Raw genomic sequence first — 27,913 nt, 5'->3', positions numbered from 1 at the left:
TGTACAGCACATACCAATGACTAAGTAGGAAAGGACTTGTTCCTCTATGCCCTTCATGTTTCTGGAGTATGTGTGAAAGAAAGCAGAGCTGTCACAAAGGAAGTGGAGATAATGATAAGGAGGACTTGGGGAAATCAATTGAAAATCTGAAGGTGTTGGTGGATGACAGGGTAATATTAAATGAGTGGACTTTTAGTAGTAAAGTTGGTTTGAGTAGTTTGTACATGTGGAATGTGTTCCTAGAAACTGCATGGCTTTTATTAAATACAATCTTTTATATTTCTTATTCTAAGGTGTTTACAAATACGCAAACCAAATTTCCATTTCTTTCTACTAAATGTCACCTATCGACTCCTGATTTCTCAATGGAATGCAGAGCTAAACGAACAGCTAAATGTCTATTTTCATAATTTCTTCACAAACAAATACACATTTCTGCACCGTAGCATAAAAAACAGCAAATCAGCACAGAAGGATATTTCATTGGATAGTCTATATCTAGACCAGGGGTCTCCAACCCTGGTCCTGGAGAGCCCCTATCCAGCAGGTTTTATAGGTCTTTACATCATCAGTGGCTAAAGATCTGGAACACCTGTTAATCTTGACTAATTAAGCCAATAATTGGTTCAATTAAGTAACAGAGATTGGTTGAAAACGAAAACCAGCAGCCACAGTAGCTCTCCAGGACCAGGGTTGGAGACTTCTGATCTAGACTAACAGCACCAATACAATGTCCATTAAACTTCAGATTACTGATTCAACTATTTGACATTTTTTTGTAATGGAAACGGTTACAACATGGTATATCACTGTATATTAAAAGGTCAGAAATCACAGATGAAGGCCTTGCATATCTTTATTTAACTTGTATAAATAAACATGCACATTTCAAATGTAAACCCAAGTGAACTCAAGTGCAGACAAAAATATGAACCCCTGTCATGCGGGAGGTTAGTATTAACGTTACAAAAAAAAAAAATGAAAAAAATGTTTTGAATAATTCCAAACCAAAAAGCAACCTTAAAATACCTGGAACAAAACAGCATCCAGAAGAGTTACAGAGCAAAGCCATACCCCCTAGATCTCACACAATCCTGGTCTCACACATCGCTATCAGCAACACTAAGATAAATAAAATAATTTACCATATGTGCACTCACAGAGTGAACTTTTATATACAATATTTATAGTTTATTTTATGTTTATTTAATTTTTCCTATTTAAGACCACCTTCTCTTTATCCTGCGAGTGGGTCATTAGGCATTTACTTAGGTAGTGATATTAGTAGCGTACCCCAGCATTTGCGGATCTACTATGAAAGGTAGTCAAAAATAAAAAATACATTCCTAGAACTACATCCTACGGAAGGCATCAATCAAAACAAGTCAAAACTCCACACTTTTATTTATTTATTATTGGCATCCTGGCCCCTTTGTAGGTGACTGATCAGTGCTAAATTCGAGGCATAAAACTTACTTGATATGTGTTTATTCATGCAGATGTTATTTTAACTATGCACATCTTCTGAGATTACAGTAAGGCTATGGTGATTTTCTTCTGGATAACAAAATCAAATCAGAAGAACTACTACATCACCAATATGTATAACCTCAAAACTAAAAAAAAAATCTTCTGGCAAGGATTTGTGCAAGATGAGTGCCAATATATAGATAACATAGTTGGATTTTTTGTTTTGAAGCAAAGCTTTAAGTTCAACAAAATCACATTGAACTAGGGTACATATCCATTTGGTGTTGTGCATTTTAGGTGTTAATGGCAAATTCAATAAATCAGCTTACTTAATGAGGGACCAGGTAACAAAGAGGCATTATTACACAGAGATCTAAAACCCAGAACCAGTCAGCAGCTTTTAAAATGACCACAACTATTATAAAAAAAAGATACATGAAACTTGTCACTGTACTTCAAAGTAGTAGAAATGTCTGATCACACACATTTACACTGCAATTTAAAGGCAGTTTTTTTTAAAGCAGTAAACACTAATGTAAAGACCCTCTGAGGATTCATAAAACAACTGCTGAACTTGTGGCATTAATTTTATCTACAATATATTGGGGATGATTGTGCAATATCCGCGACAGGCCAGCAGGTTCATCAGCATTATGAAAACTCAGTTTCAGTGCTCATCTTAAGTATTTACAAAGCAGAACTTAAAATGCATATGCAAACATATGTATGTAATACCTCTGAGTAATAATAATAATAATAATAAAAAAGTCATCTCTCACAAATCTCCAACATTCTTTAAATGTGAAAATAGGGGATAGATGCGCTATATATCTGCAAGTATCCGATTCTCTTACATCATCAGCATTCAGCACTGCAGCGCAGACAGTTTATATTGTCAGCTATTAAACACATTCCCGTTCTAAATTAAAGCTAAAATGGACTCAATCTGCATGGAGGTTTTTTTGTTTATGGCTTCAGCTATTCCTCTCAGTTAGTGTGCATACAGTTTTCATTTTCTACATCGTGCTCGTTATTGTCATTTTCATTCAAGTCTTCATCGCTCTCTGCCGGAGCCCCTGCAGCAGCTGAAGCCCCTTTCTCAGCTTCCCGGTCAAGTGCAAAATATCCAGTTCCACTGATTGTGTCTTGTCTCTGGTAGAAGAGCACATAAGCAGCCTTGGACTGAAACGAAATTAACATTAATTTCATTTAGCAATTCGATAAGGAACCAATACAAAGAACAAACGTGGAAACAACACCTGGTAATTTAGGGTTAACATAACTACACATGCATAGCCTACTGAACAGTAGGACCCTTTCTGAACTGTTACAGATTTTTATAGTCATAAATACACAAACGACTTGTATGCAAAGTCATGTTTAATTTTAATAACAGCATCGTTTGAGTCTAGAAAATTGTGCCGGATTATACAGTGTACTGGATTATAGAGGTACTGTAAAATCTAATACTCTACCTAATAAAAGGTATAACAGACAAAGTGTTTGAACATATTAAATAACACTATTATAGAACAGCAGAAGTACTGTCCAGGTTTACCCCATAATTCAAGGATTGTATTATTTTTAATGTAAAGAAGAATTTTACTGCCACTATACCATACCTGTGCACAAGCGTATTTATGTACAAAACTTTATTATAAATATAGAAAAGAATAATCACACAACTTGATGCTGGACTGCACAATCAAATTTATATTAATATTTGGCAGACATATCATGCCGGATTCCAAACAGCCAGGTTCCGGGCTGTAGATGGTATTACAAATCACAAATGTGGCAGAATTATCGGTAAACAGAATAAGACAGGTTTTACTGTATTTTGGTACAAGCCCTATTGTAACCATGGCAGTATTTAGTTCTGCCACATTTAAATGAAATAATTCCACACTTCTTACCTGTAATGCACTTCCATTCACTATATTTAGATATAATCTTGGATAGCTTTGGTAAGGGTTATGGAATTAGTTCATTAGCTATAATATGGTCTATAATATAGAGGCTCCTTACCACTATTTGCTCCTCAGTTGCAGTAGAAACGCTGCTGTCGTCGAAGTAGTACCACTTACCATCATCTTTGCTCTTAGCAAAGGCAGTATCTAAAACACAAGACGAGAACGAAAACTCTGAGTAACTAAACCATTGAAGCTTGAGAGTAAAAAAAATAAAAATAAAAAAATAAATAAAAAAATAAAAATGAGTATCTTTCACACCTCTCAATTTTTACAAAACTTCAACTATGACATAGAGAGAAGTAAAATTATTTGTTACTATTTGTCAAAAAAGTATTTCTTACAGTGTCCTCCGCCCATTCCTCCATAGTGGTTAGATACAGCAATCAGATCGTATCGACACGGGCCAGCATTGGGGTTGATCAGGAACTCCGACATGTCCAAATCACTAGGTGAAAAGATACGCTTAAAAAAATAGCCACTTTTATAGAACCTTTTCACCAATGCAGATGAAGTTGGAAACCAAATAATCCACCTAATATTATAGTATGCTTGATCACTATGCATATTAATCATCATATTAAATTGTGACAGATTTTTTTTTTTTAAATCCATTAAACTATTCCACTGTTTAATTCCACAATTAAACACTGAATAATGCTGAATTTAGGAATTCTAGAAAACTCACATCCAATAACATATGTTTCATTGTCATTGAATTTGCACTTAGTTTTGTAGCAGTTGTAGTCAGTTAAATACCTTATAGGAAAATCCACCAAGGTATCCAACTTGTCCCTCATATATCTGCTGTAGGAAAAGCGTTTCACATGTACCACAAGAACTGGGGGCAGCGACCACAGGTCTAGCTTCTTAGTGGCTTGCTGGTGTTGTTTACAGTTCGGACAGTACCTTTTAAAAATAAAAATAAATAATAAAAAACAGGAATTTCAGTTATTTAGCAAGTCCCCATTTATTCATTTGTTATGCCATATTCAACTTGCATTTTAACACACGAATCTACCTGAAAGCACATACTGAACTCACCATGGATCCTCTATTCCAAGTTTTTCCTTTGTAGTGAAAAGCTCAATACAATCTTTTAATTTGACAAAGACCTTTTTTTGAGGTTTATATTCCATGCTTTCGTGCTTTTCAAAATCCTTTAAAAGAAAAAAAAAAAAAAACACATTTAAATGCTCAATACTCGACTTGCACTTCATAAAAAGTCTTAAATCAAATCTCTTCAATCTGACCTTGCTTGTTTTTTCTGACATCCTTACCTTGTTATGGTGTTTGAAATCATTTCAAGTAGTTCTCATTGCAATTACTCAAACAATGAGTCTGTTACAGTGCTTTCACTTGATTTCGAAAGGGGGTCTTCTGTTCTAGTTGCCTGATATAGACGTGTGTAATGTAGGCTAGATCAGCCAAAGTGTCTTCATAGAAGTAAGAGCCAGCGCCATCTAGTGATCTGCCACAATCAACTTCCATTTTTATTTTTTAGGGCAATGCACAACTTCTGAACTCAGTCAAAGCCCTTTATCACACAGACTAATAAAAGTCAATGTAAAACGAACCACTCAGAACAACTGCAAACATCACAGAAAAGTTAAGTAGACAGTAAAATTTCAAACTAAGCTAATTGCTCCTTTCTATCCACAGCCTTTTCTTTTTTTCATTTTGATGCAGATGAAAAACAAACAATAAAATCACGTGTCAATGAAGGATAAAGAGTAAAACGCATGCTGCAATTAGCAGCCACATTGAGCATAAATGAATGGAAAAATAAATGTGCCGCAATTTATGTAAAACTTGAATATTATAAATGATAATTACCAAAGACTGTGATTTCAGTAGAACTAGAAAATACTCTTCAGTAGTACATAAGTGTTATACAATGATTGTTTGAAAACAAACAAAACAAATGAATATGAAGTTATGCTAAAGGCAGATAGAAATGCTTTACAGAAATGTAGTGTTCAGTTAAATGTACTGGTATCTGCAATATAGCACAGTTAGTAGAAATTATACTGCCTGGCCCCTTTACTAGGATCTGTATCTAATACTGGGTTGAGTTACCGCCTGCCATGATCACCTATGGCACAACTTGGCATATGCTCGTTATTAACGCTCTTCGGGTACAACACTCATATTGTCGCGCACCTGTCCCCCCGAAACCCGCTTATAGTGAGGGAGCACTGTATTTCATGCAACTGGTTCAGAGAGATAGGCAGTGGGATCACACGACACATCAAATGGTCAGCCTAATATGTATCTGTCATTCAGGACAATGCCAAATAGAAACGGGCAGACAGGTCATAATAAAGTGCAAAGACAAACAGGCATTGCTGAACAATACTGATGCCCCAATCCTTAAGCAAACTGCTCAACATCATGAGTTCAGTGAAGTCACATGACAGTAATTTGACCAATCAGATGTGTGTAACTTTCTATTGCGGTAATAGCAGACGTAGATTTTAGTAAAGGGAGTTAAACAGCTTTATATGAAGTAAAATAAAATTAAAAAACACTACCCATATAAATTGAACTGACAAAGGCAAGGGCTGTACTGCCAAACAAATTTCAGCTTCTGAATATATGAGGTTGCTATTCTATGTATTTCAAACCAATCTTTTCCTGATCAGGTGCTGGAGTGCACCTGGTCATGACTTAGAAATAAATACATTAAACTCAATGTTTTCAGGTTCACATATACAATTATGAGGCTATAGTATTAGATATATGGTATTCACTGAATTATAGTGGTTGGGGAGAGGGGATCTACCAGTATATTTACAGTATTTGAAGGTTTACCTCAGCTGCATTGTCATCAAAATATATTTTCTTCAGTCCTGGTTCCCAGTCCAAAGACAGATAGGATCGCTCTTTATAAAAACAAAACATGTATTTACCATTGTTAAGCCATACATTGTTGAATAATCTATTTTACTATGGTAAATTAATTGCTTAGATGGCCAACTTAAGGGATATTGTTTGAAGGTTTGGAACTAGTTATAAGAGAGCTACATTTTTGTCTATAAGGAAAACGGTGTACATTTGCCACTACTATATGTACTATAAAGGAACTTGGGACCTCGTTTCAGGTAATTGCAGTTTGAAAACAAGTTACTATCTCAAATGCTCATTTATGGTTATTCTTCTTAAGGCTTAAAATGTATCACTCTTTTTTAACCCTTAAAAAAAAAAAAAAGAAACAGTCTACTGGTTCTCTTTTTGTCCAATGTAGACAATGTTCTACAGAGTAAAATTATAGCTTTTAAAAAAAGAGCAAATCTATTTTATGACTGCAGATTATTGGTACTGCTGTGTTTTTATTATTTATATTTACTATACTGAAAAATGATCGCAACACCAACATTATTCATGACTTCAAGATACCTGACTCACCGTCTAGCCTGTGTTGTCTGTCATCAAATCGTATTTGCCTGGTCTCTTCCTTCATGTAATTGAAGTCTGTGTTTCCCAAGTTGTTAAACTGGAATGTAAAGAGTCGCTTTTTGTGTCCCACAAGCTGCTGTTGCCCTTTGCTCTTTTGATCGGCACCAATCCCATTCTCCAGGTCATTATCTCCTCCCACAGACCCCTCTGATTGGCTGTTGTCATTTTCTGAAGGAAGCTCCTGATCCTGACTAGATTCGTCATCCTGTTCGTCCGTCTCCATTTCACCTACAATACAATTGTTGTTTTTTTTGTTTTTTGTTTTTGAACAAATTACCATTCCACCCCAACCATGAAAGTACAGGTCTCTCCCTTTATAAAGCTGAAGTCATAGGTAAGAGACCGTGCTGTTTGTGTTCCGCCTTATAATGAGAATACTAGTGTTAGTGTAATTGCATTATGGGGCAAATGGGAGCCATGACTGTACCGCCTATAACCCGTTCCCGTTATAAAGGGGGAGCACTGTATGTAGAACTTAAAATAGTTTCTAACCAAATATTATCAAAATACATGCCACTAACATAGGCCTTTCACAATCAAGACAATGATCAATTTACATATTAAAACTTTAATTTATTATTTTTTAAATATTTAACTAGAGTTCAAAGGCTAGCCCTGCAGGTATCTATACATGCTTTGTGACGCAAAGCACTACTAAGTTAAAGTAAGTTATTGCTTTTCTTATGTAAATATCTGTTAACATCTAAATGTATATATGCTTGATATTGCAATTGTGTTATTATATTACTATGTGTTTTGGAAGACTTCGATATTACCGATATCAAAATACGTGCATGATATCGATATACAATTTTTATATTGTTGCCCACCCCCAATTATTTCATTAATTAAAACATCAGCTGACAGGGATTGGGATTAACCCAATTCACAGTACAAAAAATTACTTTAATGCAATTACTTTAATCCATTTTATCATCTGCTTGAGGAGTTTGTCAACAGTATTGCTGTATTACACTTTTCTTCATATTGAGTTTAGAAGAAATTAGATGATTTACACATTTAATAAAATGTAGATTTAATTTACCATATTTTTAATATACTTCTATAATCTTGGAACTTGAGACTTTTTGCTTCTATAAACATGTACCTAATATCTGAAAGGTTAATGTTTGTGAAAATAAATAAATAAATAAATAAATTAAAAAAAAGTCAGTTTGGAGGTAAAGAAGATAAGTCAAGAAGTGAATAAATATGAAAACACAGACTTGTAGACGTACTTGGGGATCCTTCCTCATGTACTCCGTTAGAGCCGTTGCCATTAATACTGCGCTCTTTGCAACAGAGTGGGGTTTCTTCTCCCTCGTCATTTTCAGTTGTTGTCTGAACATATCGGCTGTGACAAAATAACATATAGCTCTTCAAATTAAATCTTAACTGCCATTCGGATAAGAGACTGCTGGAAAAATCCATATAAAACATCAATTCTATTTAGTCATTACATTACTCTTTGTATTAAACGTACATCCCCATGACAACTGTAAATGAAATATGATTAATCATTATCATTTAAAAAGTAGACCACCATGATCTACGTCCAACATAAACTGTTTATGCGCATGTAAAAATGTATGTACAGGTTCCTCCATATACCTCACAATCGTGATTCTCTTCGACCTTTTTTACACTTGCAGAGGTCACTTACCACATTCTCAACAGTAACATATTATAGAACTTGTCTTCACTTATGACTCTTGGCACAGTGATCAAGAATGGTTGACCAAACAAAGGGGAGCCACTGTGGTTGTACCCAGATTGCCTGTATTTCTCCCGTTGATACACAGGGATGATAACATGATCTGTGTCTTCTGACCTATTAATGGCCATTTCAAATCTGAAAAAGAAAGGCAGGTTTTTAATTATAATAATCCTGTTAGTATTATAATAATGTAAAATACATTTTTACCCAAAACTTTAAACAAACTGAAGTTGACAAATTTTACCTCATAAAACTAATCTACTTTACACGTCCCACAAAACAAAGAAAGAAGTCAAGTCATACTCACACATAAATGTCATCCCGTTCCATGATGCTACTTAAGTTTTCATCGGTTGCAAATATTCTGTGAAATCTATGGTTGTAGATATCTGTTACAATCATCTAGAATAAAATATAAAGGTTATTTAAAAATGCTATTGTTTCTTATTCAACCTTTCACTTAATTGTAAAATGCCAAACCCTTACCCTGTCTGCAGGTACTCCGCTTAAGGTTGAGAGGGCTGCACACAGATCTGATAGATACCCAACCTTAGGAACAACTAGCTTGTACTGCAAGAAAGAAAGAAAATATTAGTTACACTTTTTTTTTTTTCTTTCATCGCTTTAAGGATACAACCTGCTGTTATACAGGGAACTTGCTTGAGATGGTGGTTATAGCTCACAAAATAATGCTGTACTTCCATTGGCTATATGGATCTCATATGTACAGTTTTGAAAGAAACACACGGTTAAAGCATAAACAATATTTAGTTTGTTTGTTAACTAAGCATTCCTGGTAGACCCCTCATGTTTGTGTACACACACCCACAGTCCGTAACGAGATCTGATCAGCTGCCATAAGTAAGAGCTGCTTGCTTCTCCTTCCTAGAATCCTGCTGGAAAATAACTTTGAAGTGCATAGTATATTCAGTACCTCAAACCAAGGCCAAACACAAGCTGAATTGGTGCATATAATGGCCAATTTAAAAGCACTGGATCCCCACATAGTTGCAGAGAAAAGTGTGTACAAGATGCTGTAACAAATAAAGGAAAGCACAGGTTTCACATATTTATCTACAATTCTGACCAGATACGTAGAACACTTAATTGATATGAAAAGACCTGTCAAAATGCCTTCTATTTTGGGCAGTTTTGCACTTGCCAGATTATTTCATGTAGAGAGAAAAACTGTTTCCACCCCTTCAGTGCCTTCCTTCCACCCATTAACAAACCAGCTTCTTCCCTTAATGACCGACATACTTTGCAGCCAGTAACACTGATCTAAGAAGTGACTCAATAACAGACCACCTAAAAGTAAAGTGTGCAAACAGAGAGCTTTCTTTACCTTGGTATGGTACCAGGTATAACTTTTTAAAATGAAAATACAGTTTTTCTATAAAACGTGCTTTCAAAACTGCATGTGAGACCTGCAGAGTGAAAGGAAATACATAACAGATAATCTGCAACGGAATCACTGAAATATAGAGTATTACATAAGCTAGGCTGAATCCAAACAGACAGCAGTTGTCGTCGATATCTTCTGTGAATTTCACAGTATTTAAGTAAAGTGGATATATTGTACAGTTTTAAAAAAAAAAAAGTTGTCTACTAGGAGCTCTACCTGCATTGGTTTTGTAAGTGGATCCAAGCGGACCAAGTACACTTCCAATGTGCGCTCTTTCTTCATGGGTAATGGAATAGTTAGATAACAGAATGGGTCAAATGTCACTGAAACCTTACAGCACTCGGGGCAGACCAAGGTTGATTTGAAGAGGCCATGAAAAATATCTACAATAATAGAGTCATTCCGTTTTAGATGGATCTCCCAAGCTTCTTCTGCAACAACCTGTTGAGTAAAAAGCAGATCATTAGCATGTATGTATATAGGTGTATACAGTATATGTGCACATACATAGAAACTAAATGTCAGAGTTGCTACCTTATCTGGCCGCCCCTCTGTGTCTTTAAGCTGAATGTATGGCTTTTTTCTTATTCTGTTTAGATCTTCATGTAATCCATCAAGGAGGAAAGCCAAGAGCTCTTGAGAGTCCTGTTGTTGGTAGCCAGAAAACTGGGGTGCAAATCTGCCAACTTGCGTCTGGGGGTTGAAAGAGAATAGATGAAATACAGAGAACGAACTAGCTAAAAGTGGTTCAGGAGTTCTCTCAAGTACTATATAGCATTTTCATTGGCGTCACTGTCATTTTTTGTACGTTAGGTCGGCCAGGGTGTCCTCGGCTCACTGCGCACCAGCGACCCCTGTAGTCTGGCCGGGCGCCTGCGGGCTTGCCTGTTAGCTGCCCAGGAGCTGCGTTGTCCTCCGATGCTGTAGCTCCTGGGCGGCTGCATTGTGAATCCGCAGTGTGTAAAGAAGCGGTCGGCTGACGGCACACGCTTCGGAGGACAGCATGCGTTCGTCTTCGCCGCTCCCGAGTCAGTGCAGGGGTGGTAGCGGTGAGCCAAGCCTAAATAATAATTGGCCATTTTCAAATTGGGAGAAAATAAAAATAATTGGCAAAGACTAAATTTATTAAAAAAAAAAAAAAAAAAAAAAAAGAAGAATCTGAGATGGTGAGGTGTGGAAAAATCCCAAAATTGAGTCAACTTGGTATGGAATGGCCCATAAAACTCCATAAACATATTCCTTCCACAAATAAGGATGGCAGGATAACCAATGAAGCCCTACGAATTTAGAACAGTAACTTGATAGAATAAACAACAATTCTATAGTGTTAATTATAAAAAACGTTATTCAATGCTAGAACTTGTGGTTTGAACTTTAGATATAGAAGTTAATAATAGTACATGTTTCTTTACCTTACCCAAGGTGACTAATACCCATACAATAATACATTGCAAAAAAAGCAATAGGAATCATTTACAGTCCATTTACCTACAGTTCTAAGTGTAAAAAAAAAAGTTATTTAAGATTAGTGCACATCATGCATGGCCCTGTAGACAATGACAAAGACTGCTCATCGAAACATTTGTCATGTACATTTTTTTTTTTTGTGATACTAACCTTAAATGCCCTTGGAGTAATATAGTTGAACTTTCCTGACCATATTTGCTTAATAAGGTCTGCATAGGCTTTTGCTATTTCACCTCGCATCCCTAAAGGATTGTCCATGTTCAGCTCTTCCTGGTATTTATCATTTAAGAAGTACTCCGTTAGTGGGGGTGTATTACTTAAACACTTGAAAGAAAAAAAAAGAAAATTAAAATGATATGAAAACCATGACATACAGATACAAATGTGCCGTGTTAGACACATCTGTATAGTGTATAACATAGGCCTATATACTTCTGTTATGGACATTATACTATAACTTTAATTAGATTCAGTACCCTAGCACAGTTGGTAGAGCACAGAACTATCCCCTGTGAAACATAATTATCTTCCAAGGTGATTTGCAAGCACTGGATTTTAAACAGTGTCAGAGGAAATACAACTCTGAATCATTCAACTGTTCTACATTTGTAGCAAAGCAGGCACAGCACATCACATGTTCACAGGAAAAGCAAAGAAAGAGCCATTAATAGGTGTGAAAAACAATGGAGATGAGTTTTACAGTTTTCTACACACTATAGACTCTTCAAAGCCAATATGAGGTCTTCAAAATCTTATGGATGACACTTCTAATGAAGAACATTGGTTGTTGAAAGAAGCACATTATGATAACAGGGAAAAGTGCGGAACCTGACAAGAGCAAGTTGTGCAGAGGCAACTGTGGCCATTGACTGCAATTATGATAACTCCTTATTGATGAGAATTCTTTACACTATATATATATATATATATATATATATATATATATATATATATATATATAGTGTAAAGAATTCTCATCAATAAGGAATATATATATATATATATATATATATATATATATATATATATATATATATATATATATATATATAGACACACACACATCACAAAGTCAAACATGTAATCATACCTATTCCAGCGACCTACCTGTACAGCTGAGTTCATGAAACAAGTGTTCCCCAAGTTACACAAGCCACACAGGCCGGGCTGCTCATTGTGTCTTCCTTGCTCTTGATAATCATAGTTGTTATAAGAAGAGTATGATGGGATACAGTAGTTTGAGTTTTTTACACTGAAAAGAGAAAGAGATTAAAATTCACTACAGGAAGCGTTGAATAAAAACAATGTAATACAGTACTGTATGCGTAAGAACATTTTGTTTTGTAAACAGTGCGAATGCTCAACATTTAACAACAACCCGCATTTTTATAAACAGGACTTTACAATGATGCACTGTGGGTAACAATTATAATACTTATTCATTATACAGAATATTCCAGCTAAGAGTACAATACAAAAACACATCTATACCAAATTCACCACATTAAAAAAAATACCTAGATTATACCAGACCTCCAAAACATTGCTAAGATCTATACCATTGATCTAATGGAGCCGTTTCACAGCCCACTGTTCTCTCCTTTCTCCCATTTAATTCGAAACATTCTGACTTGAGGCACCACCAGCAGCACAAGAGCATTTCATTTCAGTCTCATTACATCCTGTTACAATCCCAGAGTCCCAGCTGAGAAAACTCCACAAGGCCAAATCAAGAGTGCTTCAGTCACAGGTGAGAGTGCAGTGATTCCAAGGCCTGTATGACATCACTATGCTGATGCATTAAAGACTATTTATAACCACACTGCTAAAGCAGCATAATCTAGCAAGCACTGTCATGCAGAGAAGAGCTGGAGCAGGAATAAGAAAGTCACAAAAGATACCGGCAGGCAGCTTTAAAAACAGAGGGAGACCAAAACTGTTAGCAGTTGCAATACATGCATTTCAATATAGTTGTAATGCTATCCTTGCTATTTTACATTTGTAGTTTGGTACTGTCTGTTTTTCTGAGCAGCTTTGCACAGGCAACAAAATGCTTGTTTCTACCCAGCCCAAAATAAAACACTCTCCTTCAAAATAATAACAGTAGCAGCAGTATAAGATGTTTTAAGATGGTCCTGTAAACAAGCACAAGGACATACAGCCTGTCAAGGTCACAGACCACATTAATATGCAGTACTAGAAAAATGAGTAGAACGCAGTGCTGAAGATTCTGCCAGTTCTGCCTTCCTCTTATTGCTGCATGCTTTGCAACACTTATTTCACGCAAAGATTTAATTGGAGCATTCTTTTTTTTTTATCACACAAGTGAGGGATAGCACTACTTAGAATAGAGGATTCAACCTTTTTGCATTATTTGAACAATTGAACTGTTTTCAGCTTTTAACAGAAACGCTCAATACAGTTTATAAAAAGTCTTCGATAGGCAAGCAATGAAAATGAAGGGGAACAAAAGCACCAAAATGAACAAACCAACCACCACACAAATTCACCCACACAAATATCAACCCTAGGATTTGTTTGGAACTGTATGGCCTCTTTCCATAGTGCTAATAGTGAATTCAACCTTTTTGCATTATATGCTGAGGAATGGCGTATCAATATTAAATAGATGACTGTGTGGAGTGGATGTATGCAAGCGATGAAGAGTCAGCCTGTAGTAATTCACAGCAGTATTAATATATACTATTATTAATCAACTCTTACACAATTCCTAATGTATTAATACCTGAACATTGTTTTTTACCCGGCTCTACAAGCAACACATTATGTATCTGAAGTTTCAAATGAACTATGACCCTAACAGGAGTGAGCAGGTTCTTGCTCTTACATAATACTGCTTAATACTTTGCATTACAAAACGACTCCTGTGCTTACTGACAGCATCCTCTTCCACCAGGCTAGTATTATTGGTTGTTCTCCAAACTAGAAACAAGCAAGTTGATCTTACTCACAAAACATTTTCTATTACTGTATCTTAGCAATTGAAGGCAATTTATGTTTTTTTAGCATGAAATATACTGCAAATGAAAGGATTTGTTTCTGTTGTTGCATGCTACAGTTGATGAACAACAAGGTCAAATGACTGTCCAGAAAGTTTCTTAACCGGGTTTTCTGAATATTTTAAGTATAATAAAAGGGGCAGTGGCAGGTGCGTCAAGAACAGGCAACATCTTATCTAACGAATGTGTGATGGTGTGAGTTCTAAGACGGGTACAGTATATGTGGTTCAGTATGGCACAATCTGGTAGCAGACCAGACCCACCAGCAGCTTCTTGCTGTAATGAATAATCGGGTAAATTAAAGGGGCTAAACCCTTAACAAATGCTGAAAAGGTTGAATCAAAAACTACATTTACAAACAAGCACAAATTATCCATAACATAAAAAATGACTCTAGGACTATATCATTTTTTACACTTCCTTTGTCATGTAAGACTTTTGGAAATACTTCCTCATCTACAATCGATTACTTTAACATTCTCTTGATATTCAGCACAACTCAAGCTGCTTTTTGTACAGCCATCAAGTTGGGAAAGGTTTTGGACACAGTGGGACATATTTGCAAAACATTTAGTGCAGTCTTTAACTTTTATACGGTTGTTTTTGGACATTTTTGGTTAAATAAAATTAATTATATGTATGTATACGTACTTAATCAAATACACACTGGTTTTCAAGAACCTCCTCCTCTGGGCTATGGACAAAAAACTTGTTGTTTCCACCTATGTTTTTTTACGTAGCGATTTGCTTTGAACAAACTTGACAGACAACCTATGTATGTAAGTTTCGCTTAAATCTATATATATTGCATAAATATGTATATATATATATATACTATATATATATATATATAATATATATATATATATATATATTATATATATATATATATCACATCACATCACTGTGAATCGGGATGCGTGAATGTGCTTCTTGCTTTCATCTAATTTCTATGAATGTCCTGGATATAATAGTGTCCTGGAAATCTTCTCACAGATAGCGCCAAATGTCATATCAGAGAGTAAGATTTAAAGATGTCCTGCTTTAACATGCACTAGAGTATGGTAATGGTATCATATTACAGTCTCTGCATATTTTGGAAATCATGCAACAATATGAAGCTTGGGACTAGCACACCAACAATGCTAATGCACAGCATTTTCATTCTGAAACATACAGACAGATGCTTACTTTCTGTTGTTGAAGCTGTTATAATTGTTTGATAGAGATGAAGGCGAGATCTTTGGTAAAGTAGAAAAATGTGAAGCACCTGGTGACCTTAAAAATAATGAGATCATTAAATTATAACAGAAAAAAAAACATACAGTATTAGCACTGTCAAAATGGTGATGAGAAGTTCTTTATTTAATTTTTTTTCCTGGGGATGGTGTTTCCAAAAATTTATTGACTGACTATTTATTACAATTATGTTGTATGTATTTACTAATTTGTGTATTTTTTTTATGGCTGCAAAAGTTTAAACAGTAAATGAAAATTCTAATAGACGTTTAACCAAGAAAGTACTGTTCAATAAGAATTTTGCAGTGATTTTCACTTTAATCAGTTATAGGATCTTGATACATTGTAAACCATTATACCTGAATGCTGAATGTGAAAAGCAAGGTAAAATTATTAGTATAAACAGAAAACTGAAGTATAAAATTAATATACAATAAAAATGATTTGCAGTCTTTGAAACTGCTAACATTTACAGTGCCGAGAAAAAGTTTGTGAACCTCAATCATAGTTATGGAAATTCCATAGTTTTTCCATGACAGCCTTCATGAATCAAAAACATTTTTTTTTCCTAAATATCCAACAGGGTTTATATTAACCAATTCCCTGTCTTTTGAAACAAAATGATGTATGAATTAGACAAACAATGAGTAATTAAGATTCAGGGTATGTGAAAAAGTAAGTGAACCCCTGGTTTTATCAGCTCCATAAAGGGGATAATTAGAATCAGGTGTTTAAATATTTAGGAAGATCTTCAGGGGTGAGTTTGGGAGGCCCCACCCTATGTAAAGATCAGAAACTGTGAGTTTGGTCTTGACCATACAGGTGTGTGGAAACATGTTGTGCAACGATCAAAATAAATCTCTGAGGACTTCAGAAAAAGTTATTGATGCTTATCAGTCTAGAAAGGGTTACAAAACCATTTCTAAGGATTTGGGGCTCCACCAATCCATTGTCAGACAGATAGTCTACAATTGGAGAAAGTTCAAGACCATGAATTCTGCATTGTATCAGAAGATTCTAGAGGAGAATGTCAGGCCATCCATCCGTGAGCTGAAGCTGAACCGAAAGTGGGTCTTGCAGCAAGACAATGATCCTAAACATACAAGCAGATCTAGAAAAAAATAACAGCTGCAGAAGATGAAATTCTGCATTTTAGAATGGCCTAGTCAAAATCCAGACCTAAACTCCATCTAAATGTTGTGGCAGGACCTGAAGCATGCTGTCCATGCAAGGAAGCCCTCAAATGTTACCGAGTTGAAGCAGTTCTACAAAAGGAGGAATGGGCCAAAATTCCTCAAAACAGATGTGAGAGACTGACTAACAGTTATAGGAAACGTTTAGTTTAAGTCATTGCTGCTCAAGGGGGTGCCACCAGTTACTGAATCTAAAGGTTCACATACTTTTTCACACATGGATATTGAATGTTGAATCATTTCTGGATAAATAAGTGTTGAAAAGGTATCATGTTTTTGTGTCATTTGTTTAATCAGGTTCTATCATTATGACTTAGATTAAGATCTAGTAACATTTTAGGTTTGAAATATGTTAAATATGTGAAAATCCTAAGGGGTTCACAAACTTTTTTTCGGTACTGTATACAAGTTAGTACAATTTGAACTGTTTGCAACTTTTAACAGAAATGCTCAATGAAGTCTATAACAAGATTCCGATAGGCAAGCAATGAAAATGAAGGGGGGGGGGGGGGGGGGGGGGGGGGGGGGGGGGGGGGGGGGGGGGGGGGGGAAGCACCAAAATAAACAAACCAGACAAACAAACAAATTCACCCACACAAATATCAACCCTAGGATTTGTTTGGAATTGTATTACCTCTTTGCTTAGAGATACTTTATAATTATAATAATAATAATAAAAAAAAAAAAACACACGCACCACAAGCAAAAAATGTGAGAGATTACAGACGTTTTATGCAGTGTCAGCATTATTTAATTGCACACAGTTATAGTTTTTGTAATCTGCCATAAGAGATTCGGCACCGCGACTAAAATGTAATCCTGGGGCAAGTCTCAACAGCTCTTCATTGAACTTCCCTGTACTTTATTAGTTACACATTTTGCTGGCAGGTACTGCATGTTTAACTGCACACTGTAAGACAAGCTATTTACAACTGCCTCCTCTCTGTTACAACATTGCAGTTCAGTAAAGCCACAATCACACTCACTTGGGTGTAGAAGAACCTCTTGGCCACGTTCCATCGTCATTTTTTTGCTCTATTACAAGAACCTGCAAAAGGGAAATCATCATTTCATAAATCTCTTTTTTTTCCTCCAAACAGCATCATACTAGATGAGAATACCCAAACATAAAAAAAATAGTTAGTAAAAGCTATTTACTCCGAAGTATCACAAGCACCATTTTCTCATTGAAAATACTGAGCTTGAAATAACAAATGCAGGAATTTAATTCAAAGGCCCTTGGATATTCTTAAGTTGTTTATATATTGTTTTTTGTATTTTTCTCTTTAAAAGGGTGCTAATGACACTGGGAGTAAAATGCTTGAGATTGCCATGCATAACCTTTATCAATGTAGGACAAAATGTAGAGCAGATACTTTTAAATGGATGGGATCTCTTGTCTGTAGAGCACAAAAAAATCTAATTTGGTTAGAACTGCAATATAACTAGCCATGGAGATCTGAGTTAGTCTACAGACTCTGCTGTAAAGAGACAAACGCCACTAAACGTGCTGGTGCAATACATCTGTATGCAAAGCTTTTCAGTTACGCAGTGACGCAGAATGAAGACAGAAAGCATCAACTGCTTGCCCATAGTGTCAATATGCACAAGCCTAGATTCTCTGACAGACATGCACCAAATTGCCATTTTCTTTTTCAGAAAGGAAAAAAAAAACACCCAATAAGGTTACAGAACCAGAAAGAAAGATACCAGGCATTCATTTTTTGGCTGTAGACGCATTAAATAACTCTGCATCTAGCCCACAGCATCAAACAAACGGTGTTGTGCCTTTTGAGAGAAGTATTAAAAACGTCATGAATTGCACTCTCCAGTTTACACTGCCAGTGGTTTTCTACAACAAAGTAAAATCACAGCATACAGAAAATAACCAATTCCCAGACTAAGGCTGGTCCATCATAAGGGTGAAAAAATAAACTAGACTTTAAGTATTCATTTTACAGTTTATTATTTCCAGGAGAAATGTACAAAACAGCCATTAGTATGATTGTGACGGTTAAAATGTTTATAAGGATCTCATAACACATGCCCTTCAATATCCTGGCATCTTCTCGAGCAAAAGCAATGCAGTTAGTAAAAAACAATGCAAAATGGTAGTTAAAAACACACTCAATTAAACACCACTATAGTGGGGATATACTTTATCAGTACCATGCTTAGTTAGCATACCAATTTATCATATTTAGCATATTAAGCTAATCGTTACTTCAACTGCCATGTACATTATAATCTTCATTAATTTTGCTTTGTAAAATGACACTGGAAGTTAGCTGACTTATTCACAATAAGAAGATAGTAACACTCATAACAGAAAAGTTTCTCTGTACAATGTATTAAACGCATTAAAAATTACACTGGAAATTTGATGATGAGGAATAATTGAAGTTAATACATGACACAATCTGCTATCCAATAATTAAAGCTAATTTTAATGTCACACCATTTAAATCTGATACAAACTACCTGATACATGCCCTCTGATAAAAAACATTTCAGGTGGCTGAATCAAATCAATTTCATACTTGAACACAAATTTATTCATGCTTTAAATGTAGGAATGAACAGCTTGAGGTTTGGATGTCTTTTACAGTTTGAGTCATAACTACTCAAAAATGATACTTTATCTTAATCAAATACCAATACAAAACAGATTATTCACAATAAACAGAACAGAACTGTGTATAATATTACTACTACAAATAATAATAATAATAATAATAATAATAATAATAATAATAATAATAATAATAATAATAATAATAATAAGCAAGTAGACATACAAAACCTTTTCTGCAGACAATGCGTTGTACCATACCTGTCCTTGGTAAAGACCAGCATCCTGTACAGTGCTGTCAGGTTTGTTCAAAGGTTCAAATGTGTTGCTCATGTACTTGTTCCACAATCTAGTCTCCTTTTCATCAGGAATAGTAAAACATTTTCTCATCTCCTTTTCAATTGTGTCTAAAAAAATAAAATTGGATGGCAGACTGTCAATGAAAGAGCAGGAAGTATAGGAAATGGTGTTGTTGGTACTTTGGCAAGATTACTCTCCCTTTCGTGCCAGGCATCAAACAATGCCTCTGTAATTGGGTCCTTCTGTATTAATTACCTTTGGGCTTAGGCACAATCATTGAACATGAAGACAACAGAGTTAAATCTTTTCCCCTGCCAAAATTTCAATACAAGTGAAAACACATTTTCCCTACTATGGCTAATTTAACCAAGAAAGGTTCTCATTTCCTCACCTCTTCAGTTGGGGCATTATCCTTTTCTAATATCATTATTTCTGTAAATGTGATTTAATATCCTAATATATATATATATATATATATATATATATATATATATATATATATATATATATATATATATATATATATATATATATATATACACACACACACACACACACACACACACACACACATATATATGAAGCTGCTTACCATAGCACAGAAAAGGAAAAGTATGGATGCATCTTTCTGAATGGTTAAGTTATGTTGCGGAACAATAGAGGCGTGATACTGTGACCTTTCAACTTTTTTGGCTCAACCTGATTTTTTATTTTCTAAAGTCGTCCATGTGCAGCGTATTGAATTCAGTTAAGCATAACAAATACCTTGTTAAATATAGGCTATAAAATGTGGATATGGCAAAAAAAAAAAAAAAAGAGAGCCCAAAGCTTGACTGGTAACGTTAAGGTCAGGACTGAGATGTGATCGCAGACCTATAAAGAGACTCCAGTCTAGTACTGCAAACTTACAAGACAACGATGGAGAATGGTGTTTTTACTCCTTACCTATTGTGTCTGCTTTGCTAAATCGTCTAGTTACAAGATTGTCCATGTTTCCATCCTCACACAACTTCAGTTCTGTAAGATACACCTCTACTTTGCAGTGCTTTACAAACATACCCTGTTCAACCACCTGAAAACAAGAGAATGAAAGACAAATTTAACAATAATGGATTTTAAAAAGGACAAAACAAAAAACTAATTATCAATAGTTGTTGTTTTTTCTCCCATAATACCCTGAAAAACATGTAGTTACTGCATAGCGATACAAGCTTACAGAATACACACAAACAACGCTCTTTTTATACAAAAACATTACGCTTCATAAATGTGATGTGGAGGAGTACTATCATGTTGGCTTCTAGGGGATTGAGTAAACTTATAACAAGGTATCCAATTCCTTTTCCTATCATCATTTTACAAAACAACTCGGCGCACTGGTTTTGTCGTTACAGTATCACTCAAGTCTCGCTAGGGAATGTAGTCTTGTTACTGGCTTTTCCAGAGGAAACACAAACCTGTTTTATGAAACATGACAGCTTGTGCCAAAACAACTAAGGACTATCTCAACACACAAACAACCAAAAAAATATGGAGAAAAAAACAAACAAACAAACAACTCCTAGTTAATAACATAACAAAACAGAAACTTAAAAAAAAAAAAAAAAAAACTTTTTAAAAACCCTGGACCCTATTAACTAAGCTTTAACACGAGAGTGATTTGAAGAATGTTTCTTCAAAGTCTGACATTAAAAATTCAATACACTTTGATGTTGAGGGAAGTGTTAAAAAGACTTAGAAGCAAACACTATTTAAACACACAAGTTTGAGCTTTGTGAATACGATCGACTGCTGCATTATAAATGCACTATAAGTTATCATTTAAAAAAGTTCACCCACAGCAAACCAAAACACAGTTCTTCAAACAATTCCAATACTGAAGAAAAATAACTTAATACAATCGCTTAATTTTATACAGTGTAAAGATACCAAATCAAATAAGGAAGTTGTTTTTAAAAATCTTCTTTCCAGAGATAAGATTAATAATTTGTTTTTGTTACCCTTTGGGCCCAATAGTATTCCCTTGAAATGTAAAGCAAGGGATTCTTATTTTAGCAGCTCTATTAACAGCTGTGGGTTGCCTTGTTGCTCAACCCTTGCCTGTACTAGAGGCCTCTACTTTTTACTACAACAACATAGTCCAAACAGGCTTTATTATTAAACAGTTTGAATGTCCACCCCACTATGCTTAGATGGTATAATGTATGTACAGAAAACAAACTTTTGTTAAATGAAAACACTTTGCACTATTTTCTACATTACCTACCACTGTCCCTCATTCTAGTTTGACCTCAGCTCCTGTACCTCCCACAAAACAAGGTCATGAAAAACGACCGTTGGAGAAATCAAATCAGCACCAATAAAAGAGAAGTAAAACAAACTGTATTGAGGGTCACTCTTGTTTCAAATAACAAAAAGTATTACAAAAAAAACAAACATTGAAAATAAACCTGCATTATATCTCGTAGATTATTCCAACAGCCTTTCTGTCATTTAGATTACTCTGAAAATAGCAACATGCTTGCTATTTGATACCACTGACATACATGGTAAAAAGGGAGGATCAAATAGGTAATAAAGTCCACTGTATAGCATAACACTCAGAAACTCTAGAGCCAGTATAAATTAACCACAAACTTAAACTGATTATATATATATATATATATATATATATATATATATATATATATATATATATATATAGATAGATAGATAGATAGATAGATAGATAGATAGATAGATAGATAGATAGATAGATAGATAGATAGATTTCCCCCCTCTTCATTTTGCTACCTTCAGAACAACAGCTGTATAACTGTCCTCCTGGGAACAGCGATAGCTTTGACTTTCTCCAGTATAGGGGACCATAAGGCCTCTGGTAGCATAACTGATGTTGGCTGAGGCTTTTCCAAATAACTAAATTTCATGCTGAGTGACCTCAGCCATAAGGACTCCTCCTCAGCTCCTCCTCAGAAAACTTTTCTTTTCCGGGTGCCAAGAGGACTTTGCTGTCCTTGCTCTGACATATTTGTTTGGTTTTATTTTCATGCTCCACAAATCTTATACAGCACCTACTGCTCTCTGTACTCATGGCTCCCCTCACCTCTGGGCTGCATGTATGGCTGCTAAATAGCCAGATACACATGCGGTGCTCATTACAACCCTCAGTATCATGACTGCAGCTCATTATTTGATGTGTTCAGTAATTTGCATTGCTCTTAACCTTACATAGGCTGCAATGCAAAATAATTACCTGGATTTTGCAGCTGCAATTGTTCACACTATGCCTATCCTTACATCAGCCCCCAAATGTGGAAGATGCTCTTGCATTATTTTAGGGCTATTTCAAGGACCTCTTTGGATTTGCTCCCTGACCACTAGTGTTCTAAAGTACACCGGTTGAGAACATAATTTAAATATTGTACTTTCTAAGCAACTGATAGGAACAAGACAGACACCATTACCAATTTGCACCTAAACTGATCATTTCATTCAGCAACAGATATCTACAACCTGGCAACTGGTTTAATTAAACAGCTTGCTTATGGAAGCTACAATACCTTTCTTGCTACTGGCTCTTGGTTCTCTGTCAGCCCATACCAACTGACCAGCTTATTCCAACCCTCAGTAGGTACCAGGATATAGTCCAACTCATCAATGAGGTGTTCCTTAAGAGACAGGGAGTCGCCATCTGTATAGAACAACAGGAAAGGTCATTTCATCGCAGGAGATGGGTTAACATGATATACAATTCACACTAGTACTGGGACAAATATCCAAACAAATATTTTATAACATGTACTCGGATACAAAAATCTGATCAAATTGATGCAAATGCTAATTGTATTGGACAGTGGAGGACACACACCTACAGTACTACAGAACAACATGGATACAATTTAAAAAGGTATGAAGTTCATTTTATAGGCCAAAAGTAAAATTAAATAACTGTTCAATACATTATGATTTTATAAGATAACAGGCAATGACCTAACAGGATATAAAGTTTATTCAGTGTCTACAAAATGTTAATTTATTTTGTTATAATGTTAACCCTGGTTTCACACACGCTAAAAATTAACACACAATAAAGTCATTATTACTTTATCAAAATTCTGACTATGAAGAAAAAAAAAAAAAAAAAAAACTAAACAGGAGCAAACAGGTTGAGAACATCATTTAATTACTGTACTTTCTAAGCAACTGATATGAATAAGACAGACACTGCATCCAGCGTTCAAAGAATATCACGGACATTTGCAGAGGTTTTTGAGATGTTATAGTAATAAAATAATGACTTGGATCTCGTTCTTGAGGAGTCTGGTGATAAAACGAGTAATCAGGAGAGGATTTATCAGTATGCATGTCTATAAAGAGGTATGTAAAAAATACAGTGAACAAGGGGTGGGCTTGGCTAGAGATGTAATACTCAGTGTCCTTTTGATATGCAGTGCCTTTTAAACCTGCTTTACTGTGAAAAAAAACAACTTTTAAACAGCATGTGTAAAATAAACAGCACGTACGAAAATAAACTGGACGCCTGATGGGTGCTGAATACATGGACTGCTAAGTTTTTGCTTTAGTGTAAATTGTTGTTTTGTGTCTTTTTTAAATGATTACTTCCTGCTATTGAGAAACTGAGCTTTTGACATCCACAGACTGCTAGTTCACAAAGTCAGCAAATATTAGTATGTACACCCTGTGATGTCATTACTTGAAAGTCTTTGTCAAGTCAACACATGAATATAGCTATTACTATAGCGATCTTTAATTTAGATCTGGTCAAGCCCTGTCAAAATGATGTCACATCTGTGTGTAGCAGTGTTGAATTTTGATTTGTAAAGTTAATTTGATAAGACTATAATGTCTAGTTCATTCAAATAAATAGGGTTGCTCATACTGAACTAAGAGAACCTACTTTTACCAAACAGAAGCACCTAGAACATGTACACATTGTTCTAATCATACCTGAACTTAACTGAATGTGTTGGTTTAATAATAAACTGGAATAAAAGAATGATAAAAACGTACCTTTGAGGAGTCCAGAATTGTCAATGGGACCTGGATACACATTCTGGTCTCCCATCTGGTATTTGTCCCAGTTGTCAAAACCAACATATTTTTTCCACTGTTTGAACCAGCGGCTATCAGCCAAATACCTGTAATACACAAATAAATAAATACATAATTTAAACAAGAACAATATTTATATTAAGAGACTTATTGAGATTACCCATTTTACTGCAGGAGAGGGATGTCAAAGGTGAACTTAAAAAAAAAAAAAAAAAAAAAAAGACAAGACAGAGGGAATTAAGTCAGGCTATACATTATATCTGGTATTTGAACTTTGCCAGGACCATGGTTGAATACCCTTGTTCAATAGTTAACTACCACCATTGTGACTAACAGTAACCCTGAAGAAAGTTGGCATTATACTGACCAGCTGATTCAGAAATCAACACTGCAGAATTTTTTTTCAGCATTGCAGAGCTGTAGTTTATTGTAAGACATTTTAAAAATAGTTCTTCAAAAGAATAAAAAAAAAACATCCAATGTACTGTCCACAGTTACAATGTAGCATCCCGTTTTTATAGGGCAAGAGACCCTTTCCAGTTGAAGTTCCACAGCTTTACAAAAACTGTGAGTAGGTCAATAACGCAAAGTTAAACATTATCATTCAATTACTGGAACCCATGAGGGGAAGGGGCTGGCTTTAGTCTACAGTCCAGTACCTTCAGAGTGTTCGGTTCTGACATTCAGTAAACATATTTGAAATGGCCATTTGAAAGAAAAACACAACATACTGTATGGGCCAATGAAAAGAGTAAAAAAAAAAGTTGAACGGCAGAAAAAAATATATTTATAAATCTTGGTTTTACTGAATTCTGTGTTACCTATCTAAACAGTACTTCTATTCCTTAATCAAAACATTAAAATTGGCAGACCTGGAACCTTGAATTCGTGCAAATAAGAAAATAAAACCGCACAGAAATGATTTCACTTTGTATACTGCTGGTGGTGTCCTGTGTTTGACGGGAAAATACAACTACAGTAGCAATGACTGTACTGTTGCACATGACATCTCGTTCTTTGACCACAGACACATTTTAAATTGGAAGCAGGGAGTATAATTTCAGTACTTCTCCAGTAGGCATGGTTTGCTTTACTACCCTACCGTGTTTACCATCCGTGCAAATCTGATAATGAACTTAAGTATTTGACAGGTGTTTTCATCGGCAATCTATCCTAACCAGTCCTTCAGTCAACTTGCAGCTATAACTAGACTTCACTTATTTTAAAACTTCTGTCCATAGTACAGCCCGAAACAAGTAAATACATTTATTGTTAGTAAAACAATCAAATACACCATGATTCTTAAAATAGTAAATGACCAATCTTTTTCAGCCTCAAGTGTTCCTCTGAAACCAGCCCCTTCTGAGCTAGCTTGTCTCAGAAATGTCTCACTCAACACTGGAACACCGCTGTCCGGCTATCTGTTTACCCCGGTATCCATTCGTAACATACCCCAAGACAGTTTGATTTCAAACCGCAGCAATCTCAAGTCATCTGTCACCAACCTACCAGGTCTCTCCCTTCCGCAGTTGTGTTTTTAACAGAGTCGCGATCTCCGCGCGTTGAGTTTCCAGATCAGCCGCTCCTCCCTCCGCCATCTTCCCCAATCAGGGCCCGCAGCATTGTGGGAACGGAGCGTCACTAACTTTGCGTAGCGATTCCGGCACGCTGCTGGGGGGGAGGGCGGAGGGGGCAAGAGAAGCTCCAGGATTTAGGAGACATGCAAGAGGGAAACTCACGCCACCTAGTGTAAGAAAAACGAACTACTTGTTGTATTAGTATTAGAACAGCAAGGACAGTATTATTGTATATGCTGTCAAGCGAGTTTAAGTTTGCTTATGGTGTGAGGCACTGTTGGCGGTATAAAAATGTAACACTGTAGCTCCATTAACAAACACATTGTTGCATGTTTAAATCTCAATTACACTCAAGGTCTGGAGTTGCCTGCCATATATGTAATTAGAACCAGTATAGAAGATGCTCAACCCACAGTTAAAGGGTCTTAAAAAAAAACAAACAAAAAAAAAACCAACAACAAAAAAAAAACAACATTCTATGTCATTGTATAAGAGCCACCTAGAATGACTGCAAGGTATAGAAAAATGAAAAGAAAAGGAAATTCAGTGTGAAGCTGTATGCTCTTTAAGAACACAACTAATACATAATTTGTCAGGCAATTTTGTGTCTATAAATGCCATATTTATAGATGTGCCTTGTTATGAATAAGAGTAATGTAACTCATACTTTTGTCATATACAGCTCTGGAAAAAAACCTTGTACTTGGCTTGATTCATGCCAAAGCTGCCCGATTCCAGCCTTACTGAAACACCCCCAGATCATCACCGATCCTCCACCACATTTCACAGTGGGTGCGATACACTGTGGCTTGTAGGCCTCTCCAGATCTCCATCTAACCATTAGACGACCAGGTGTTGGGCAAAGCTGAAAACTGGACTCATCTGGGGGTGTTTCAGCAAGGCTGGAATCGGGCAGATTTGTCTTTGTGAAGGACTCATGAATCAAGCCAAGTTCAAGGTTGCTTCCTTCTGCTCTGACAATGTTCCCCAACTCTAAGGAATTTTTTTTTTCTAGCAGGACAATGCTCCATGCCACACAGCATGGTCAATCAAGGTGTGGATGGAGGACCACCAGATCAAGATCCTGTCATGGCCAGCCCAATCTCCAGACCTGAACCCCATTGAAAACCTCTGGAATGTGATCAAGAGGAAGATGGATGGTCACAAGCCATCAAACGAAGCCGAGCTGCTTGAATTTGTGCGCCAGGAGTGGCATAAAGTCACCCAATATCAGTATGAAAGACTGGTGGAGATCATGCCAAGACGTATGAAAGCTGTACTTGAAAATCAGTGTTATTCCACCAAATATTGATTTCTGAACTCTTCCTAAGTTAAAACATTAGTATTGTTTCTTTGCATTATTCGAGGTCTGACAACACTGCATCTTTTTTTTAAATTTTGACCAGTTGTCATTTTCTGCAAATATATGCTCTAAATGACAATCTTTTTAT

General features: G+C 35.7%; 1 protein-coding gene across 5 annotated transcripts; it reads right to left on the bottom strand.

Annotated features, from left to right (window-relative positions):
• Positions 1 to 838: 838 nt before the first annotated feature.
• On the bottom strand, positions 839 to 26,492 carry LOC121319994 (ubiquitin carboxyl-terminal hydrolase 15). Of its 5 annotated transcripts, none has more exons than XM_041258040.1 (22): positions 26,395 to 26,492; positions 24,844 to 24,971; positions 23,373 to 23,503; positions 20,758 to 20,884; positions 19,774 to 19,919; positions 17,927 to 17,988; positions 15,700 to 15,786; positions 12,596 to 12,740; positions 11,639 to 11,812; positions 10,556 to 10,714; positions 10,238 to 10,462; positions 9,103 to 9,186; positions 8,924 to 9,018; positions 8,563 to 8,751; positions 8,126 to 8,253; positions 6,849 to 7,127; positions 6,255 to 6,325; positions 4,485 to 4,600; positions 4,200 to 4,349; positions 3,785 to 3,888; positions 3,499 to 3,587; positions 839 to 2,652 (listed from the first exon to the last, which is right to left on the bottom strand). In XM_041258040.1, exons 1-22 carry the CDS (start codon positions 26,481 to 26,483, stop codon positions 2,458 to 2,460), a joined length of 2,973 nt encoding a protein of 990 aa, XP_041113974.1. In that variant the 5' UTR covers positions 26,484 to 26,492; the 3' UTR covers positions 839 to 2,457. The 5 variants fall into 5 exon arrangements, with proteins under 5 accessions (XP_041113974.1, XP_041113975.1, XP_041113976.1 ...); XM_041258041.1 differs by having other exon boundaries at positions 8,138 to 8,253; XM_041258042.1 differs by lacking the exon at positions 15,700 to 15,786.
• Between the last annotated feature and the right edge of the window lie 1,421 nt (positions 26,493 to 27,913).

The sequence above is a fragment of the Polyodon spathula genome, chromosome 8, assembly GCF_017654505.1.
Source record: "Polyodon spathula isolate WHYD16114869_AA chromosome 8, ASM1765450v1, whole genome shotgun sequence".
In the NCBI taxonomy this organism is placed as follows: domain Eukaryota; kingdom Metazoa; phylum Chordata; class Actinopteri; order Acipenseriformes; family Polyodontidae; genus Polyodon; species Polyodon spathula.
The sequence above is the reverse complement of the archived record's forward strand: the minus strand, read 5'-3'. Positions and strand labels throughout refer to the sequence as shown.

Bases quoted from the DNA above. Each gene is read 5' to 3' on its own strand.
- LOC121319994 (XM_041258040.1), bottom strand. From the start codon at position 26,483: ATGGCGGAGGGAGGAGCGGCTGATCTGGAAACTCAACGCGCGGAGATC. The intron at 6,326-6,848 runs GTGAGTCAGGTA...GTTTTTATAAAG, and splicing joins CAGACAACACAGGCTAGACG to AGCGATCCTATCTGTCTTTG. The intron at 4,601-6,254 runs GTAAACCTTCAA...TTTCTTTTAAAG, and splicing joins TTGATGACAATGCAGCTGAG to GATTTTGAAAAGCACGAAAG.